The sequence below is a fragment of the Alexandromys fortis genome, unplaced genomic scaffold (genome assembly GCF_014885135.2).
Source record: "Alexandromys fortis isolate MF-2015 unplaced genomic scaffold, M_Fortis_MF-2015_v1.1 scaffold_39, whole genome shotgun sequence".
Taxonomy (NCBI): domain Eukaryota; kingdom Metazoa; phylum Chordata; class Mammalia; order Rodentia; family Cricetidae; genus Alexandromys; species Alexandromys fortis.
The window spans coordinates 7,619,106-7,634,802 of record NW_026067918.1 but is presented as its reverse complement, the minus strand read 5'-3'; the positions used below and the strand labels follow the sequence as shown (position 1 = coordinate 7,634,802).

General features: G+C 53.4%; 2 protein-coding genes across 2 annotated transcripts; one reads left to right on the top strand and one right to left on the bottom strand.

Annotated features, from left to right (window-relative positions):
- Positions 1-806: 806 nt before the first annotated feature.
- On the bottom strand, positions 807-14,406 carry Gpr142 (G protein-coupled receptor 142). The gene is made up of 7 exons (XM_050140329.1): positions 14,319-14,406; positions 7,142-7,502; positions 5,878-6,092; positions 5,189-5,230; positions 4,520-4,685; positions 3,570-3,731; positions 807-2,487 (listed from the first exon to the last, which is right to left on the bottom strand). The coding sequence occupies exons 5-7, from the start codon at positions 4,542-4,544 to the stop codon at positions 1,628-1,630; spliced, it is 1,047 nt and encodes a 348-aa protein (XP_049996286.1). The 5' UTR covers positions 4,545-4,685; positions 5,189-5,230; positions 5,878-6,092; positions 7,142-7,502; positions 14,319-14,406; the 3' UTR covers positions 807-1,627.
- Positions 9,179-15,689, top strand: Btbd17 (BTB domain containing 17). The gene is made up of 3 exons (XM_050140330.1): positions 9,179-9,653; positions 11,810-12,086; positions 13,811-15,689. Exons 1-3 carry the CDS (start codon positions 9,569-9,571, stop codon positions 14,883-14,885), a joined length of 1,437 nt encoding a protein of 478 aa, XP_049996287.1. The 5' UTR covers positions 9,179-9,568; the 3' UTR covers positions 14,886-15,689.
- The last annotated feature ends 8 nt before the right edge of the window (positions 15,690-15,697 follow it).

Below are 15,697 nucleotides of genomic sequence, written 5' to 3'. Positions count from 1 at the left end.
GTTCAATTCATAGTAACCACATGGCGGCTCACAGCCATCTGTAATGAGATCCGATGCCCTCTTCTGGCCTGCAGGCACACATGGAGGCAGAACACTGTATACATAATAAATGAATAAATCTTTAAAAGAAAAACACAAAAGGCCGGAAATCATCTCTCAGTTCAAGACGTGCTGCCACTACATGTTTGTGACACACTGGGAAACATTTTGCTTTTTCAGAGCTTAAAGGAATTGAGCACCGTGGCTGAGGGATAAGGATGACAACTCCGGTTGTCCTCTTTCCGGAGGTGGCTGAAGGCTCCTACTCTCCTGACAAGCAAGAGAGGAAGAGAGGAAAGCTGGGCATTTATTCTGCACCAACTGTGTGCCTGGCCTCGATCTGCTCTTTAGCCCGCAACGACCAGGCTGTGGCAACGAGAGTAGGTGGGGCTCAGCCCAGAGCTCCTATTTAGGAGAGAGGTCAACTCAGCCTGACTGGGAAGCTGGAAAGGGCCCCAGCTGGCCGCTAATGTGTTTACCCACGGCCCACAGCAGGTGGGCGGTCCATCTGCTGAGTTCTTCCTGCTGAGCCCCAGGAGGGGGAGGGGAGGCAGAGCCAACAAGAGGGGCCTAGCAGGGGTCCGGGAGCCTGGAAGACACCAGTCCTATCAACTCAACCGCTCTGCCTCCCTTCCTGTGCTGGAGAAAAACCTTCCTCCAAGGCTCAGGGGTTGAAGTTACCAGTACATACATGTACGCGCGTGTGCGCGCGCGCGCGCGCGCGCGCACACACACACACACACACACACACACACATCAGTTTCTAGTGCCATAGACTGATGACGGTAAAGCAAGACCCATAGACCCACTGTGGTGCTGGTGCACGGAGGAATTCAGAATCAAATTAGGGGTTCTTCTCCCTGACTGGGTTAGACCTGGGGACACCCAATATGTGTTAAGACACTGGGGACCTCTATTCCTTATCTCGGCACCTCCATTGCTCAGCCAAAAACATTGGCTCCCTCAGCCCAGGAGAGGACTTGAGTCTCTACAGATAGCCTTCTGTTCAGACTTTAGTTTTGCCACTGGAGGCCAAAGAGGCCACCAGTTTAGGAAGCGGGAGGCAGGCCAGGTTCACACGAATCTGTCTATTCATCCATCATTCCATCCGTCCATTCGGCTCACATTAGCATTTGCCCTGAATGTGCCAGGTGGACGGCCCCTTCCAAAGGGGTACCCCAGCAGCTGTTCTGATGTATGGGCCCGCAGAGGCCTGTCCTTCCCCCAGAAAATGGGAATTGGGATGATGCTCACCTGTAGGGTGGCTATTTTTTTTCTTCTTTCTACCTGGAGTCACTCAAAGGGGAGTCTTTTTCTCTCCCCCCAGACAGCAAAGTTGGTCAAGTTTTGGTGGGTACAGTTGCAAAGCTCTCACTGGCAGTAGGCCCACACATCTTTCATCCCAGCGCTCAGGAGGCAGAGGTAGATGATCTCTGAGTTTGAGGCCAGCCTGGCCTACAGGGTGAGTTTCAAGATAGCCAGGGCTACACAGGGAAACCCTTCTCAAAAAATCAAAACAAAACAGTTGCAAAGGTCTCTTTGCAGGTGGCCCTGTGACCCTTGGGATAGCTAGCCCGGTCCCCTTTCTCTATATCTCTGCCCCTACAGACTTCAACACAAGTTCTACCTCCGTGCCCTTTGGCTGTGACTTCACGGTGCATGACATGTGGGCATCATGGATGACCTGTCGGACTGTGGCTCTGAAAGTCTTGCTGATGAAGCAATAGAGGCCAAAGTTGACAACTGTGTTGAGCATGGCCACCATGTTGGCTATATCCAAGACCAGGTGGACCCTCCAGTCCCGATGAACGGGGGCCACATACAGGTGGTACAGCATGACACAGATGCGTGGTGCCCAAAGGAGAGCAAAGAGGGAGGTGACACCCAGGAGGATGGCCGTGCTCTTGCTCACCCAGGGCCGCAGCCCTCGCTGGCTCCTCTTCCGTAGCCGGAGGATAATGGCTGAATTGGTGACCAGGAAAACATTGCAAGGGATGAAGTAGACAATGAGACAGTGAGCCCACTTGAGGACTTCGTCCATCGTGCTGGGAGGGTCTGCGTCCCTCCACACATCCAGCCACCAGTAGAACGGGATGCCTGTCAGCAGGGCAACGCCAAGGACCGTGGCAATGGCGCGGTGGGTCTTGCCTGGGGACGCGGTGGCCCGATGGCGCAGGGGGCGGCACACCGCATTGTAACGGTCCACCGTGAGCAAGACTGCAATCCAGACTGAGGCGTGATTGGCAGCAAACTCCAGGATGTTTGCCGTGCGCACCACAGCCTGGGGCACCTGGCGGGCCAGCACAGCTCCCTGCAGGAGGAAGCCCACGAAGACGATGACCACTTGCGTGACAATATCCGAAGCTGTGAGCGCCAGGAGATAGTGGTAAGAGGGCTTCCTGGTCCTGGCGGCGAGACGGGCTAGGGCCACTGTAGTCAGGAGGTTGACTGATGGAGACCCAGGTTGTGGAGGGGAGAAGTCAGAAGAGTTAGAAGGGCTGTTAGCAGTGGGTTTCTCAAGATGTTTGCAGGGTCCCTCCCACCCGCTACTATGAGGGGCTCTGTTTCTTGTTTCCCTCTTTTACCTCTTGCAGTACTGGGAGCTGAACTCAGGGCTAGGCAAGCGCTTTGCTACCAAAGCATATCCTTAGTCCATTTGTCTTTTTTAACTTTGTTCTTTTGAGACAGGGTCTCTCTAAGTTGCTCAGGCTGGCCTGGAACTCATGTAGTAGCCTGGTAGGGCCTGCACTTTCTGCTTCTGCCTTCCCAGATCTAGTTGGCTCAAACTTCCTATAGATTGAAGGATGACCTTGAACCTCTGATTCTCCCATGCATCTCCCATGTGCTGAGATTACAAGTGTGCACCACTATGTCCAGTTTATGTGGTGCTGGGATTGAACCAGGGCTTTGTGCACACTAGACAAATACTCAACCAATCGAGCCACCAAAGCCCTCCAGCTGGTTGGAAGTATAGTTTGAGTGACAGATTACTTGCCTCGCATGCCACAGGTCCTGGGCTCTGTCCCCAATGACCACAGGACCAAGTCAGATGAAAAAAAAAGCTTGCTTTGCCAAGCTGGGTCATCTAGTCAGGCTTGTCCCACCATACCCTGGACCATGGACCACCTGCCCCATCATACCCCGGGCCATGGATCACCTGCCCCATCATACCCCGGGCCATGGACCACCTTGGTAACAACAAATGGACTCATCTAGGAGGGCATCCACATGCTGGCAGTATAGCCTACGTCTTTCTCAGGAGTTCTATGTCCTTCCAAGCAGAGGTGTAGTGAAAGCCAGGTATAAGTTACTAGATTTAGGGAGTACCCCCTGAACCAGGCCAATGGCCTTTCCTACAAGAGTACACTGCCTCCTTCCCTGGCTCCACTCTGCATGTAGGTTACAGAAGGGTTGCAACAATGTTGCACTGATCCTCTGTGATTTAGCCATCTTGAGAGAATCTGGATAGGATGAGGAAGGGCCCCTGTTCTGGCTCAACCTGAGGTCCCAGACCCTGGCTCTCCACTCACCAGGCAGTCCCAGGCTTAGCAGGACGCTGTAATAGATGACAGGGATGATACCAGCTACACATGGCGACCTCTCTGGGATCTCTGGCCAGGGGCCATCCACATCATCGTATATTGGGTCACTCCCATTGAGTGTAGGCAGCAGGGTCACGCGTGGCTGCGCAGCTAGGAAGGATGGAAAGGCAGAGTGACAGCGGTTAGTGTTTTTTTTTTCCAATTGGGCTTGATTGACAGCAGCCCCTGCCTAGCCCCAAGGCCCTTCTATTCAGTACTGTTCCATGTAGAGCCCTGGGACAGTTTCAGCCAAATGCAATCCCCCTGTGGGATTCCCGCCCCCTCCACTCTGCTGCTCTCTTATCAATCAATGGAAAGAGTCCTTGGCCGCGACCCCCCCCCCTGCATCATAACCCCTGCCACTATGGAAACCAGCGGCCCTGCGGTAGTTGTGAACACACTGGCATGGGACTGGAGTAAGGATGCCGGTGACTCTGACCGGTGACTCTGACCAGCGGCGGCTGCCAGCGGCTGTTCGGTTCCATTCCACACCCAGCCCCTCTCAGGAAAGACCAGAGGATCCCTTCCTTCCTCAGCCAAGAGAGTCCTCCTTCGCAGCTTACCACTACCAGTGTTCAAATGACTCAGATTGTCCCATGGGGAAACTGAGTCCCAGAGTAAGGTGGCCCCGTTGTCTAGGATCTAATACGGAATGAGGATCCCTACCCACATCTGCTCTGGCCCCTAGTCATAAATGCGCTTTAAATTGTTTTAGAATTTAACTTACAGCCTTTTCTTTCCTGCTGAAGATGAGTGGAGGAGCTCCCCCCCCCACTCCCACCTCCCACCTCCCGGGTCCACCATCTCACTATCAGCAACATCACCCGCCCCACCCCCACCTCATGACACATACTTGCCCTTTATCTTACTGCCCCTCTCCCCATTTGAAAATATTTTACCTGTCTCTGGTCCCGCAAGCCCCATAGCATCGAGTCCTGGCCCCCTGGTTCCCAGCGGCTTTTCCTTGGGGTGCTCACACCACCTTGTGCATTACCTGCCGTGACTCTCACTCTGGCTCTCTAGCGAGGGTTATTTGCCCCACGCTTCTCCCCGGTAGCTCTGAGTCTGTTGGTACAGAGAGTGGGAGAGTGGGGGTGGGAAAGGAAGGGCGGGGGCCCAGCCATTGAGTCTCCAGGGGACCCAGGAGGGACAAAACAGCTTCTTCTAAGGTACAAACTGACAGGGAAAGCCTGCTGGGTAGGGGCTTCAGAACAAAAAGGCTGTGGGTCAGGATTTGCTTAAAGGGATATTTCTGTACTTAGTGGTTAAGGAAAGAGTGGCGAAAAGGCAGGAAGACAGACCAACTAGCTCTGGACAGCAGCCCTGTGCTCAAGAGCCCTTGGCAAACTGGCCCACTGAGTGGGGGCAGCCACACTCTGGAGTTGAGGCTCTTGGGGAAGGCTGAAGGATATAGGGGGCTGATTCTATGGGCATACACGGTGCCTGTCAGAAAGGAGGAGATTTGTGTCCAGGAACTGGGGGATTAGCTCTGAGCCTCAGGCAGGCAGCAGCAGGCAGGGTTTAGATTCCCAGAGAGGTCCCAGGGATCAGATTCAAAGGAGTCTTACCTGTAGACACCACAGTGGTGGGCAGGATGAGGTCCAGGCTACCTGAAGGAGGGGGATGTTGGGACAAAGGTCAGCAGGAGGCTTGTTACCCCCAGGAGAAGGCTGGCCAGGCTGCCGGCCAGTGTGGAGCACAGAACCCAGTGGTCTAACAAGCTTTTTTCCCCCTGGACGTGATGCAGCCAAGCAGCTCTCAGGAACACCATTCTCTGGTAAATAAACACCAGCCGGTGCCAGCAACGCTCCAAAGAAGCTGGAATCTGTGGCCAGCAGCTCCCGGCACCTGGATGAAGAGTAACCAGGTGAGCCACCCTGGGCATCAGGACACAGACTCCAGGGAGACTGCCCGGAACACAGAACTGAGACCTACTCTGGAGCCACTTTTTATGGTTGTCTTAGTCACTGTTCTAATGCTGTGAGAAGACAACTGTGCCCAAAGCAACTCTTAGGGAACAAAGCATTTAACTGGGGCTTGCTTATGGTTCCAGAGGGCTTCCTTCACGATCATCATGGTGGGGGTGGACAGGCATGGTGCTGGGGTAGCAGCTGAGAGCTTTACATCCTGATCCACAGGCAGCAGGCAGAGAGTGAGAGACTGGAAAACCTCAAAGCCCACCCCTAGTGACACACCTCCCCCCACAAGACCACACCTCCTAATCCATCCCAAACAGTTCCACTAGCTAACTGCCTACCAGCACTGACACATGAGGAGACCAGGGGTCAGAGAAGACAAGCATGTTGGTGGGGATCCCACAGATGTGGCATCTGGATCTGAACTCAGGTCGGTCCTTCCTGTTGTCTCCCCCAGGACTGTTCTATTTCATTCCCTCACACGATGTGCTAGGGAGAAGAGGCCGCAGTAAGCTGAGGCTCCAGGGAGGAGAGGTCCGTGGACAGATAGCTGACCCTGTTGGATGGAGGACATGACCAAGGGTGCTGAACAGTGTAGACGGTCTTTGTTTTTCCTTTGGGGACCCACCACTCAGCTCCCAGATAAATACATGGAGACTCATTCTTACTCATAAATGCCCGGATTCAGCTTGGCTCCTTTCTAGCCAACTTTTCTTAAATTATCCCATCTACTTTTTACCTCTGGACTTTTACCTTTTTCTATTCCATATACCTACCTTTCTTTCCTTCTTGCTCGGTGGCTGTTTCTGTGGCTTGCCCCTGGCATCTTCCTCTCCTCCTTTTTTCACTCTTTCTTCTCATTTGTCTTAGCTTAGATTTCTTCTATTCATTCTCTCTGCCTGCCAACCCTGCCCATCCTTTCTCCTGCCTTAGCTACTGGCCGGTCAGCTTTTCATTAGCTCGATCAGGTGTGTTAGACAAGCAAAGTAACACCGCTTCACGGAGTTAAACAAATGCAACATAAAAGAATGCAACACATCTTTACATCTTAAATGTTCCATGGCATAAACAAATGTAACACATGTTAAACTAGTATTCCACAACAGACCAGGGAGGAAGCTGTGAGACCGTGAGCTGCCCATAGCATGTGAATGACTTTAGGAAAAGATGCTCTCCCCTTTTGGGATGGGTAGCCCAGGCTGGCCCTAAGCTCCCTATGTAGCAGAGACCAGCCATAAATTCCCAGTCCTCCTCCTGCCACCTCATCCAGCCTTTCTTTTATCTTTAGTGAGCCTACAGGGTGTACTGAGCCTGGAGCCTAAACTCACAAGAGTCCCTATTCCCCAGTGAGTTGAGTCACTCGTGAGAGGGCAGATGCCATTAGAGGCAGGCTGGGCCTCAGGTGTACCCATCCTCCATGTCTCCTCAAGCTCAGTGTCTGAGCTATCCTCACCTTTGTAGTTCTTGAAGCCACCATCCCTGTCCACGACTGCAGAAGTTTCCGGTTGCTTCAAGACCCTCTTGAGATACCTTGCTACACAGAGATCATTCATTGGGGCTGACCTAGCTTTCTGGAAAAGCTATTCTGAGCTTATGGACACTTACGCCCTGGCTGTGCCAGCTCTGGATGAGTGTAGACAAATCCCTTAGGCGATGCATGTGGACCCTGGGCAGGAAGTCGCACTCCACCAGCCCCTCTCTGGGGACCGTTCTTGCTTATGAGATCTTCAGACTTGTGCTCACAGAATGATGGAGCTTCCAGACCGCAGTGGTGGTGGAGGGTAGGACAGGGACTAAACTGTCGTGTTGTCCATCTGTCCATCTGTCACCTCAGTGCAGGCTGAGCACTCTGCCGTACATATCCTGGCCCGAGACACTCCCACCACATGTATGAATACACAGCACGCATATGCACATGTAATTGCACAAACTGTGGTGATGCAAGCTTCATCCAGTCTGTCGGTTCCTAAATCATCGGAGGAGAGGCAGGGATGAGGGAAGTTAGAATCTTAGAATCCATGGGAAGGGCCTGTCAGAGGTGGGGGTGGGAGATCTTGGTATCCTGAGACCTGCTGACACTTGAAATACCAATCACCTCTCTCTAGTGGTTAGATCATAGCTGGGGGTGTCCATAACAATCAGTTGGTCTGCTTAGGAAACATGAAGTCCAGGCCTGCCACTGGGAATTCTGGGTTCTTATGGAGCACAGAAGATGCCAGTGCAGGTAGGCCAGACATCAAGAGGGACTGAGGAGGGTCTCCGAGGAAGAGGGGATGAAAAAGCATGCCTACTGAAAAACTATCGTTCTCGTTGATGGGCATTGTGCATAGACCTGAGGCTCCCTCCAAGGCTGGACTGCCCTATTCCACACAGGCTCGGCCTGTTTGAGTTGAGCCTAGGTGTGGTACAGGAATGGGAGGCAGGCAGCCAGCGGGGAATGGATGGTCCATCTGGACAGGAGAGACCAGGCGTGAGAGAGCCGGGAGGCATTTCCGCTAAGCCGGACAGCTCTGATTCTGCCAACCCAGACAAGCTTGGTGCCAGACCCAATTCTTGCTTTCTCTATGGCTCTGGGAGGAAGTGAAACTGTTAGGTCTCTCCACAACAGAAAGAGACAGAACTCAATCCATGAAGCTGATCCCTCGGATTCAGAGGATAAGGGCAAGAAGTTCCAACACATCACCAGAGCGGGATCTGGCCTCTGAGAAACTCAGATCTCCCAGGATCCACCTATTCCCATATATCAGCCTCAAGGGAGTCTCTCTCACAAGGAACGGGGGCAAATCCTGTGGATTCCATGCAAAGGTGAGGTCTTAGCACGTGCACGCACACACACACAAATACACGCATATACACACATCACATGCATATGAACACATGTGTCCATGCAAACACACACTACCCACATAGACATGCACACACATCCATGGGACTCTAGACCCTTCCCTCCCCATTGTCTGTGTCTTAAAAACACACACATACAAGTGTAAACACACATGCATACACACATGCATATGAACACACATGTACACACAAACACACACTATCCACACAGGCATGCATATGCATACAAGGGATTCTGAACCCCACCCTCCTCATTTCCATTGTCTTTGTTGTCAGAACATATCCCTGTATTGTCTAACCGAGACTGAAATCTAGCTCCCTGCCTCAGTTTCCCTATACATGAACTACAGTGCCAGGTTTGCCCGCACGTCTTCTTGGAACTTTGGGAAGGGAAGGCTAGAAACTAGTCAGAAGACAGTAAGAGACACTATCTAGGGAGGGAAATCTTGAGGCGTGGGGCCATGCATGGGGTGGACTAAAGTCTTGGGCTGTCTGGGTGGGGAAACAGGCTGTGTCCATGGTGGGAGATGGTCCGTCTCTGTGCAGCTTCACTAAGGGCCCATCACCCTCTCCAGAGTAGAAGGAACTTCACAAACAGCACGAGAACAATCCCCATTACTCCATACCCCTATTCAAGGTCCTTATCCTCTCCTCTGGAGAACTGGCCCACCCTAAAATGGGAGAGGGGGAGGGGCAGAGCCCTGAGCCAGCTCTTCCTTGCTTCTTCCAGTCTCTCCCTTTGCAGCCAGCTCACCAGGACACTGCCAAGTAATGCCCTGTGCCAGGATGGAGGCTGGGCCTGGGGGCTGGGGCCTTGAGGCTGGTGGCTGCCAGGGGTCCCGAAGCCCTTTGCTTGCCCTTCAGAAAGCTTAAACTTCTCCAGAGAGGAGCAGTTAGCCTTGCTGGGTTGTCCGGAGAGGTGGGGGAGGAGGGTGTCCGGATCTGTTCCCCTTGGGGGCCCAGGCCTGCACAATAGCCCCTGGGGCTGCCACACTCTGGCTTAAGTAGTTGCCTAGGCAACAGCAGGGGCCAGCTTCAACCAATCCATGGCAGAGACTGGTAGGGGAGGGAGGCCGGGAAGGAAGGGAGTACAGTCCCCTTGCTGGATCCTATATAAGGAGGAAGGATGGGACTGGAGTGCTCCGGACTTGACTGTCCCTGCAGTAGACTTAGGGACAGAACACCAAGATGCTTAGGAAAGGCCACTGCAAGCCTGGGTCCTGGGGAAGCTTCTGGGCTACCCTGGCCTTGGTGGGACTGGCCACTCGTGCAGGTGAGTGGGCTGTGAGGGGGTCAGCTTCTTGGTAAGGAAAAAGGCAAGGGGTGGGGGCAAGAACTTCTATTAGGAGCTACCTAGGGCTGGCCAGGAGGTGGCGCGGTCCAGTCAGCCACGGAAAACACCCAGAGACCGGACATCTCCAAGGACAGGTCTTCAGAAGGGAAAAGGGGGGGACTGCCTCCCCGGGAAAGAGGGGCTGGGCAGCAGGCAGGGGTCTTAATGACAAAAGACCCACTATTCATCATCTCAGGCAGCTGGGTTCAGGCAGAGGCTGCACGGGGACGTCATCAGCATTCAGGTCCTTCAGAGTGACAGCTGGGGAGGCAGGGCTGGGAAATTCACCAGCAGCTGCTCCCTTTCTTGCTGGGTCTCCCTCTCCCACACACAGATGGTCACTCTTGTGAGCCTTCCTTTCAACCATCCACACATAAGCCACGTGCCCACCGTGTGTTGTGCGCTCACATACACAAGAGCTGTCTGCAGGTGCCCTTCTGTAGTTCTCAAACTGTTAGACACCCTCTTTTCTCACTTAGCAGGCTCCCTGCCCTGCTCTGGCTAGGGGCTGTCTTTTCTAGAACTCAGTTTGTGTCCCCATGTGACCCCATAGCCTCCCTAGATGGGGGACGCCAGCTTCAACCCTCAATTACCTAGAGTCCTATTCCTTCAGCAGCCCATGGTACTTCCTTGGGTCCCTTATCTGTCTTACAGCTTGCCAGTTGGATGTGGTGGTGCATGCTTGTAATCCCAGCTTGTGGGAGGGAGGAGGATCAAGAATTCAAGGCCAACCTTAGTTAGTAATGAGTTTAAGGCTAGCTTGAGCTATGAGTGACTCCATCCCAAAAAACTAAAAAGAAAGAAAGACAGAAAGACAGAAAGAAAACCCATGCCTGCTGTCTCAGCTTTGTTCTTCCCAGCCCTGTCTCTCATCCCAGCCCCGCAAGTCCACCCCCATCAAGGGTCCCTAGGGGCATCTCCCTTTGTCTCTGTGTATTCTTTCCCTGGCTGGCTTCAGAGTGCTCACTTGTGCATTTAGTTATTTTCCAATTTTATATATATTTCTATTTTGTGTGTGTGTGTGATGAATGTGCATGTAGAAGTCAGAGGGTCAAGGTACGGTTCCTCAGGCACCATCTACCTTGTATTTTGAGACAGTCCCTTACTAACCTGGGGCTCATTGATGAGGGTGAGCTGGCTGAGCAGGGAGCCTCTGTCTCCACAGTCCTGGGATTGCAAGCACGTGCAACCACAAATAGCTTTTTTTTTTAACCTGGCTTCTAGGGATAGAATTCAGGTACTCAATCATTTTACCAATGGAGTGCTCTCTCTCGCTCTCTGTCTCCAGGAACCATCCCCTCCTTAATCACATTTTATTTAGTTTACCTTGTGCGTGTGTGTGTGTGTGTGTGTGTGTGTGTGCGTGTGCGTGTGCATGTGTGTGTGCTCATGTGCCACTGGACACAGGTGGAGGTAAAAGGACAACTTCCAGGGATCACTTATCTCCTTATACCACGTGGGTCCCCAGTATCAAATTCATGGTTTCAGCTGGTACCATTACTGGCTGAGCCACCAGATGCCAACCCCCCCCTTTATGTACTGGGCCTTGCTAAGCAGTAACCCTTGATCTGATACTTTCTATGTAGCCTAGGCTGGCCCTGAACTCAGGGCAATCCTCCTGTCTCACCCTTTCATTTATATACTTGCTACATGTCTGTTCTGCTCCTCTAAGCTTTCCCGAGCGTGAGAAAGCGTGAGAAATGGGTTTGGCTCACACGCTGCCACACAGCAGCCACAGGACAAGTGCAGTGAGCACACTAGAGTGTGCCACTTCTGACACATTTTTGAGAGAGGTGGCGACCCAGAGTTTTCTTCGCCTTCCCCTGAAGGTCCAGTCTCATGGACAACAGCTCATGCTCCACGGTTTCTTCCTGACCAGAGCCCACTTTGCTTCTGAGGCCTTAACTCCTACGTCTGCGTAGGGCCACCATGCCCAACCAGGACGAACTCTTGGATACTCATGTATTTTGTGTGTGCACACAGCTCTCTCCCTGGGCTTCAGACCCTTCTCCCACATGCTGGCACAGATGTCACTGGTTGGTCCCTTTGCAGGCCCGGTGGCTGCTGAGGTTATGTTATATCTCTTCTTGCTGCAGCTCAGAGAGCCGATGTCGGTGGGGAGGCAGCAGGCACCTCCATCAACCACTCCCAGATGCTGCTCCAGAGACTGCAGGACCTGCTGAAGCAGGGCAACGCCAGTGACGCCGTCCTGCGAGTGCAGGCTGTGGGCACCGATGAGGTCCGAGCCTTCTACACCCACCGCTTGTTGCTGGGGATGCACAGTGAGCTTTTCCGAGAGCTGCTGAGTAACCAGAGCGAGGTGCTGCTGCAGGAACCCCGGGACTGCGCTGCTGTCTTTGACAAGTTCATCAGGTATGCAGGGGAAGGACACCGTGCTGCACTCTGTCCACAGCCCCCCAACTTCTCCACCTCCAGGGTCACAGAAGTCTGGCCTTAGAGGTTATTATATCTACTTTCAAAAGTCATAGCATGACACACAACACTCAGCTCCTTTGTCCCTGCTTCCACTGCCTTCCCTGTTGTGAACCTTTGTACCACTTCCTGCCCTTGGGAGTCCCTTCTGAGCTACTTACAAACCAGGCCAAGAGAGTTTATGACAGATCGTTGGATGGTCTCTTTCAAGTCTTAGGGTTGAGATCAGTCATTTCTTTTCTTTTCTTTTTTTAAGATTTATTTATTCATTTATTTATTTATTATGTACACAGTGTTCAGCCTCCATGTATGCCTGCAGGCCAGAAGAGGGCACCAGATCTCATTACAGATGGTTGTGAGCCACCATGTGGTTGCTTGGAACTGAACTCAGGACCTCTGGAAGGTCAGTGCTCTTAACCTCTGAGCCACCTTTCCAGCCAGAGATCAGCCATTTCTTAGCCCTGCACATGGCTTTGGAACCACAGGGCTATGGAGCAAAAAAGTTAGCTAGGTCTGTGTTGCCTCTCAGCTTCCTGCACAGGGAAAGACTTGTAAAATAGTCTAAGGAGGTAAAACCCTACTTTGATGGCTTAGACAAGGTGGCTGCAGATTCCAGACATCACTTCCAAGTTCCAAGCATCAGGAAGAGGGATAAAAAGAGAAGGGTTTTCCATAGGGCCTAGTGGGGTGCTGTGTGCCAGTGGGCCTGCCAGGAAGAATAAGGGGGGGGGGGGAAGTACTGTAAGAGAGCCAGAGACAGTAAAACAGCGAACAAGGAAAGGGAAACTGGACAGTAAGAAAGACCCAGTTGCAAAGAGGAGGGGATCCGGGCATAGGAAGTAGCCTGGGTTGGCTGTATACTCTGTAGCACGATTTTTCATGGCCTCTCTCTGTGACAATATTCCAGAGGGGGGTTCTTCCCCTTTCCTAGGTAAGTTTAAGATTTACCTAAGTTAAAGGACTTGCCTTGTCTAGCGGCAAGGAGGAGGTCAGATGGGCACCTAAATCCAGACTGTGGACTCCGAGGTTATCAGTGGCTTGTTTTCATTTTAGCTTATAGTTAGACATCAAGGAGACGCTCGTTAAATACATGTGATTTCCACAACACCAGAAGCTAGAAGTTGTTTGAATAAGCTGGGAGGGAACTTAAGAGGGAAAGACAGGAGGCCTCAGGACCCATTCATCCTGTTAGCGCCTGATTACAAGAGAGGCTGTGTTTTGGGAAAACCAGCTAGGGATGGAGCAGGTGGCCTTGTCCAGATCCAGCACTGTTGATCTTTCTATTTTGATGATGGTGATGATGATGATAATGTTTTTTTGAGACAGGGTTTCTCTGTGTAGTCCTGATTGCCCTGAAACTCACGCTATAGATCAGGCTGGTCTCGAACTCAGAGAGCTGCCTGGCTCTCCTTCCAGAGTGTTGGGATTAAAGGCGTGCAGCACCATTGCCTTGCCCCTATTTTTATTTTTATATCTTATTATTAGTTTCTCTACCCATCCCCCACCGGCAATGTGAAAATGGGTGCCCTCTTCCAGTCGGAAGAGGGCCGGAGTTACAGATGGTTTCGAGGCACCCAATGCTGGGGACCCAATTCTGGTCCCCTGGGCAAGTGCTGTTAACTGCTGAGCCATCTCAAAGGGCCCATTCTTCAACTCCCTTGCAGGTACTTGTACTGCGGTGAGCTGACCATCTTGCTGGCCCAGGCTATCCCGCTGCACAGACTGGCCACCAAGTACCGTGTGGCATCCCTGCAGCGAGGTGTAGCTGACTACATGCGTGCGCATCTGGCTGGAGGCGCGGGCCCAGCTGTGGGCTGGTACCACTATGCAGTGAGCACCGGGGATGAAACTCTGCGTGAGAGCTGCCTGCAGTTCCTGGCTTGGAACCTTTCGGCGGTGGCGGGGAGCGCCGAGTGGGGCGCCGTGAGCCCCGAGTTGCTGGCGCAGCTCCTGCAGCGCTCGGACCTGGTGCTGCAGGATGAGCTGGAGCTGTTCCACGCGTTGGAGGCGTGGCTGGGTCGCGCGCGGCCGCCCCCCACAGTGGCCGAGCGAGCGCTGCGAGCCATCCGCTACCCTATGATCCCGCCCGCACAGCTGTTCCAGCTGCAGGCGCGCTCGGCCGCGCTGGCGCGCCATGGCCCAGCAGTGGCAGACCTCCTGCTGCAAGCTTACCAATTCCACGCCGCCTCGCCGCTGCACTACGCCAAGTTCTTCCACGTGAACGGCAGCGCCTTCCTGCCGCGCAACTACCTCGCGCCTGCCTGGGGCGCCCCGTGGGTCATCAACAACCCGGCTCGCGACGATCGCAGCACCAGCTTCCAGACGCAACTGGGTCCGAGCGGCCATGACGCGGGTCGCCGCATCACCTGGAACGTGCTCTTCTCCCCGCGTTGGCTGCCCGTCAGCCTGCGGCCCGTCTACGCGGACGCAGCGGGCACTGCGCTGCCCGCTGCACGCCCCGAGGACGGAAGACCACGGCTGGTGGTCACGCCTGCCAGCAGCAGTGGAGACGCGGCAGGCGTGAGCTTCCAGAAGACCGTGCTGGTGGGTGCGCGCCATCAGGGCCGCCTCCTGGTCCGCCACGCCTACAGCTTCCACCAGAGCAGCGAGGAGGCTGGCGACTTCCTGGTCCACGCAGACCTGCAGAGGCGCAACTCGGAGTACTTGGTGGAGAATGCACTGCATCTCCATCTCATTATCAAGCCCGTTTACCACACCCTCATCAGGACTCCCAGTTAGCCTGTGTTTTAGAAATAAAGGTCTGGCCTGAATGGTGCTCCAGGGTCTGGGGAGGGGTAGGCAAACATGGAAGCAACTGCCAGCCTGAGCCTTGGGTGACCAGGTCCGGCTGGTTGGGGCCGGGGATGGAAAGCAGGCGAATGTGGTAGACAAGATGGCTGTGGTTTCAGGAATGTCTTTCCCAGTTGATTGGAAGGCAGCTTTCTTGCTCCATAATAAAACCATGCTCAGAAAGGCCAGGGCCTGAAGCGACTCGGCGGGTGGTCTCAAAAGTCTGGGGTTCACATGCCCTCCCCTGAGTTTTTCCCTGAGGATTCCCACCCAGACATGGATTAGGGCAGGGAAGATGAACTAATAAAATGTTCAGTGATTAACAGTCAGTGACTGACAGCTCAGGGATTGACAGCCAACGTGAGCAATCACATCTGGAGGTGAAAGTGTTCTCTGAGCTGCCACCTCCAATGGGCAACGGTCCCTTTAGCTTGAGAGACTTTCTGTCACCGCCTACATCAAGTGGCTCTTGGGGAGGGGTTCAGGTCAGTGGAAAGGCCCTTGAGAGACTGCCACAAATGAGACCTTGCTCTAGCCCCATCCTTCTGGGGAGGGACAGTCTTGTCATCTTGAGGAAAACATGCATTCCGCAGATGTTTGGTAGGTTTGTGCCAAGGAAGGTGGGGTGCTGGGAGTGAACGGGCCAGGAACTGTAGGAATCCTAGAACCAGGCACGGCCACGGCACATACTGAAAACTCATAAGAAACCATCAAAACCCCCGTAGGACTTTATTTAAAGGAATGTCAGGGGGGAAAAAAAG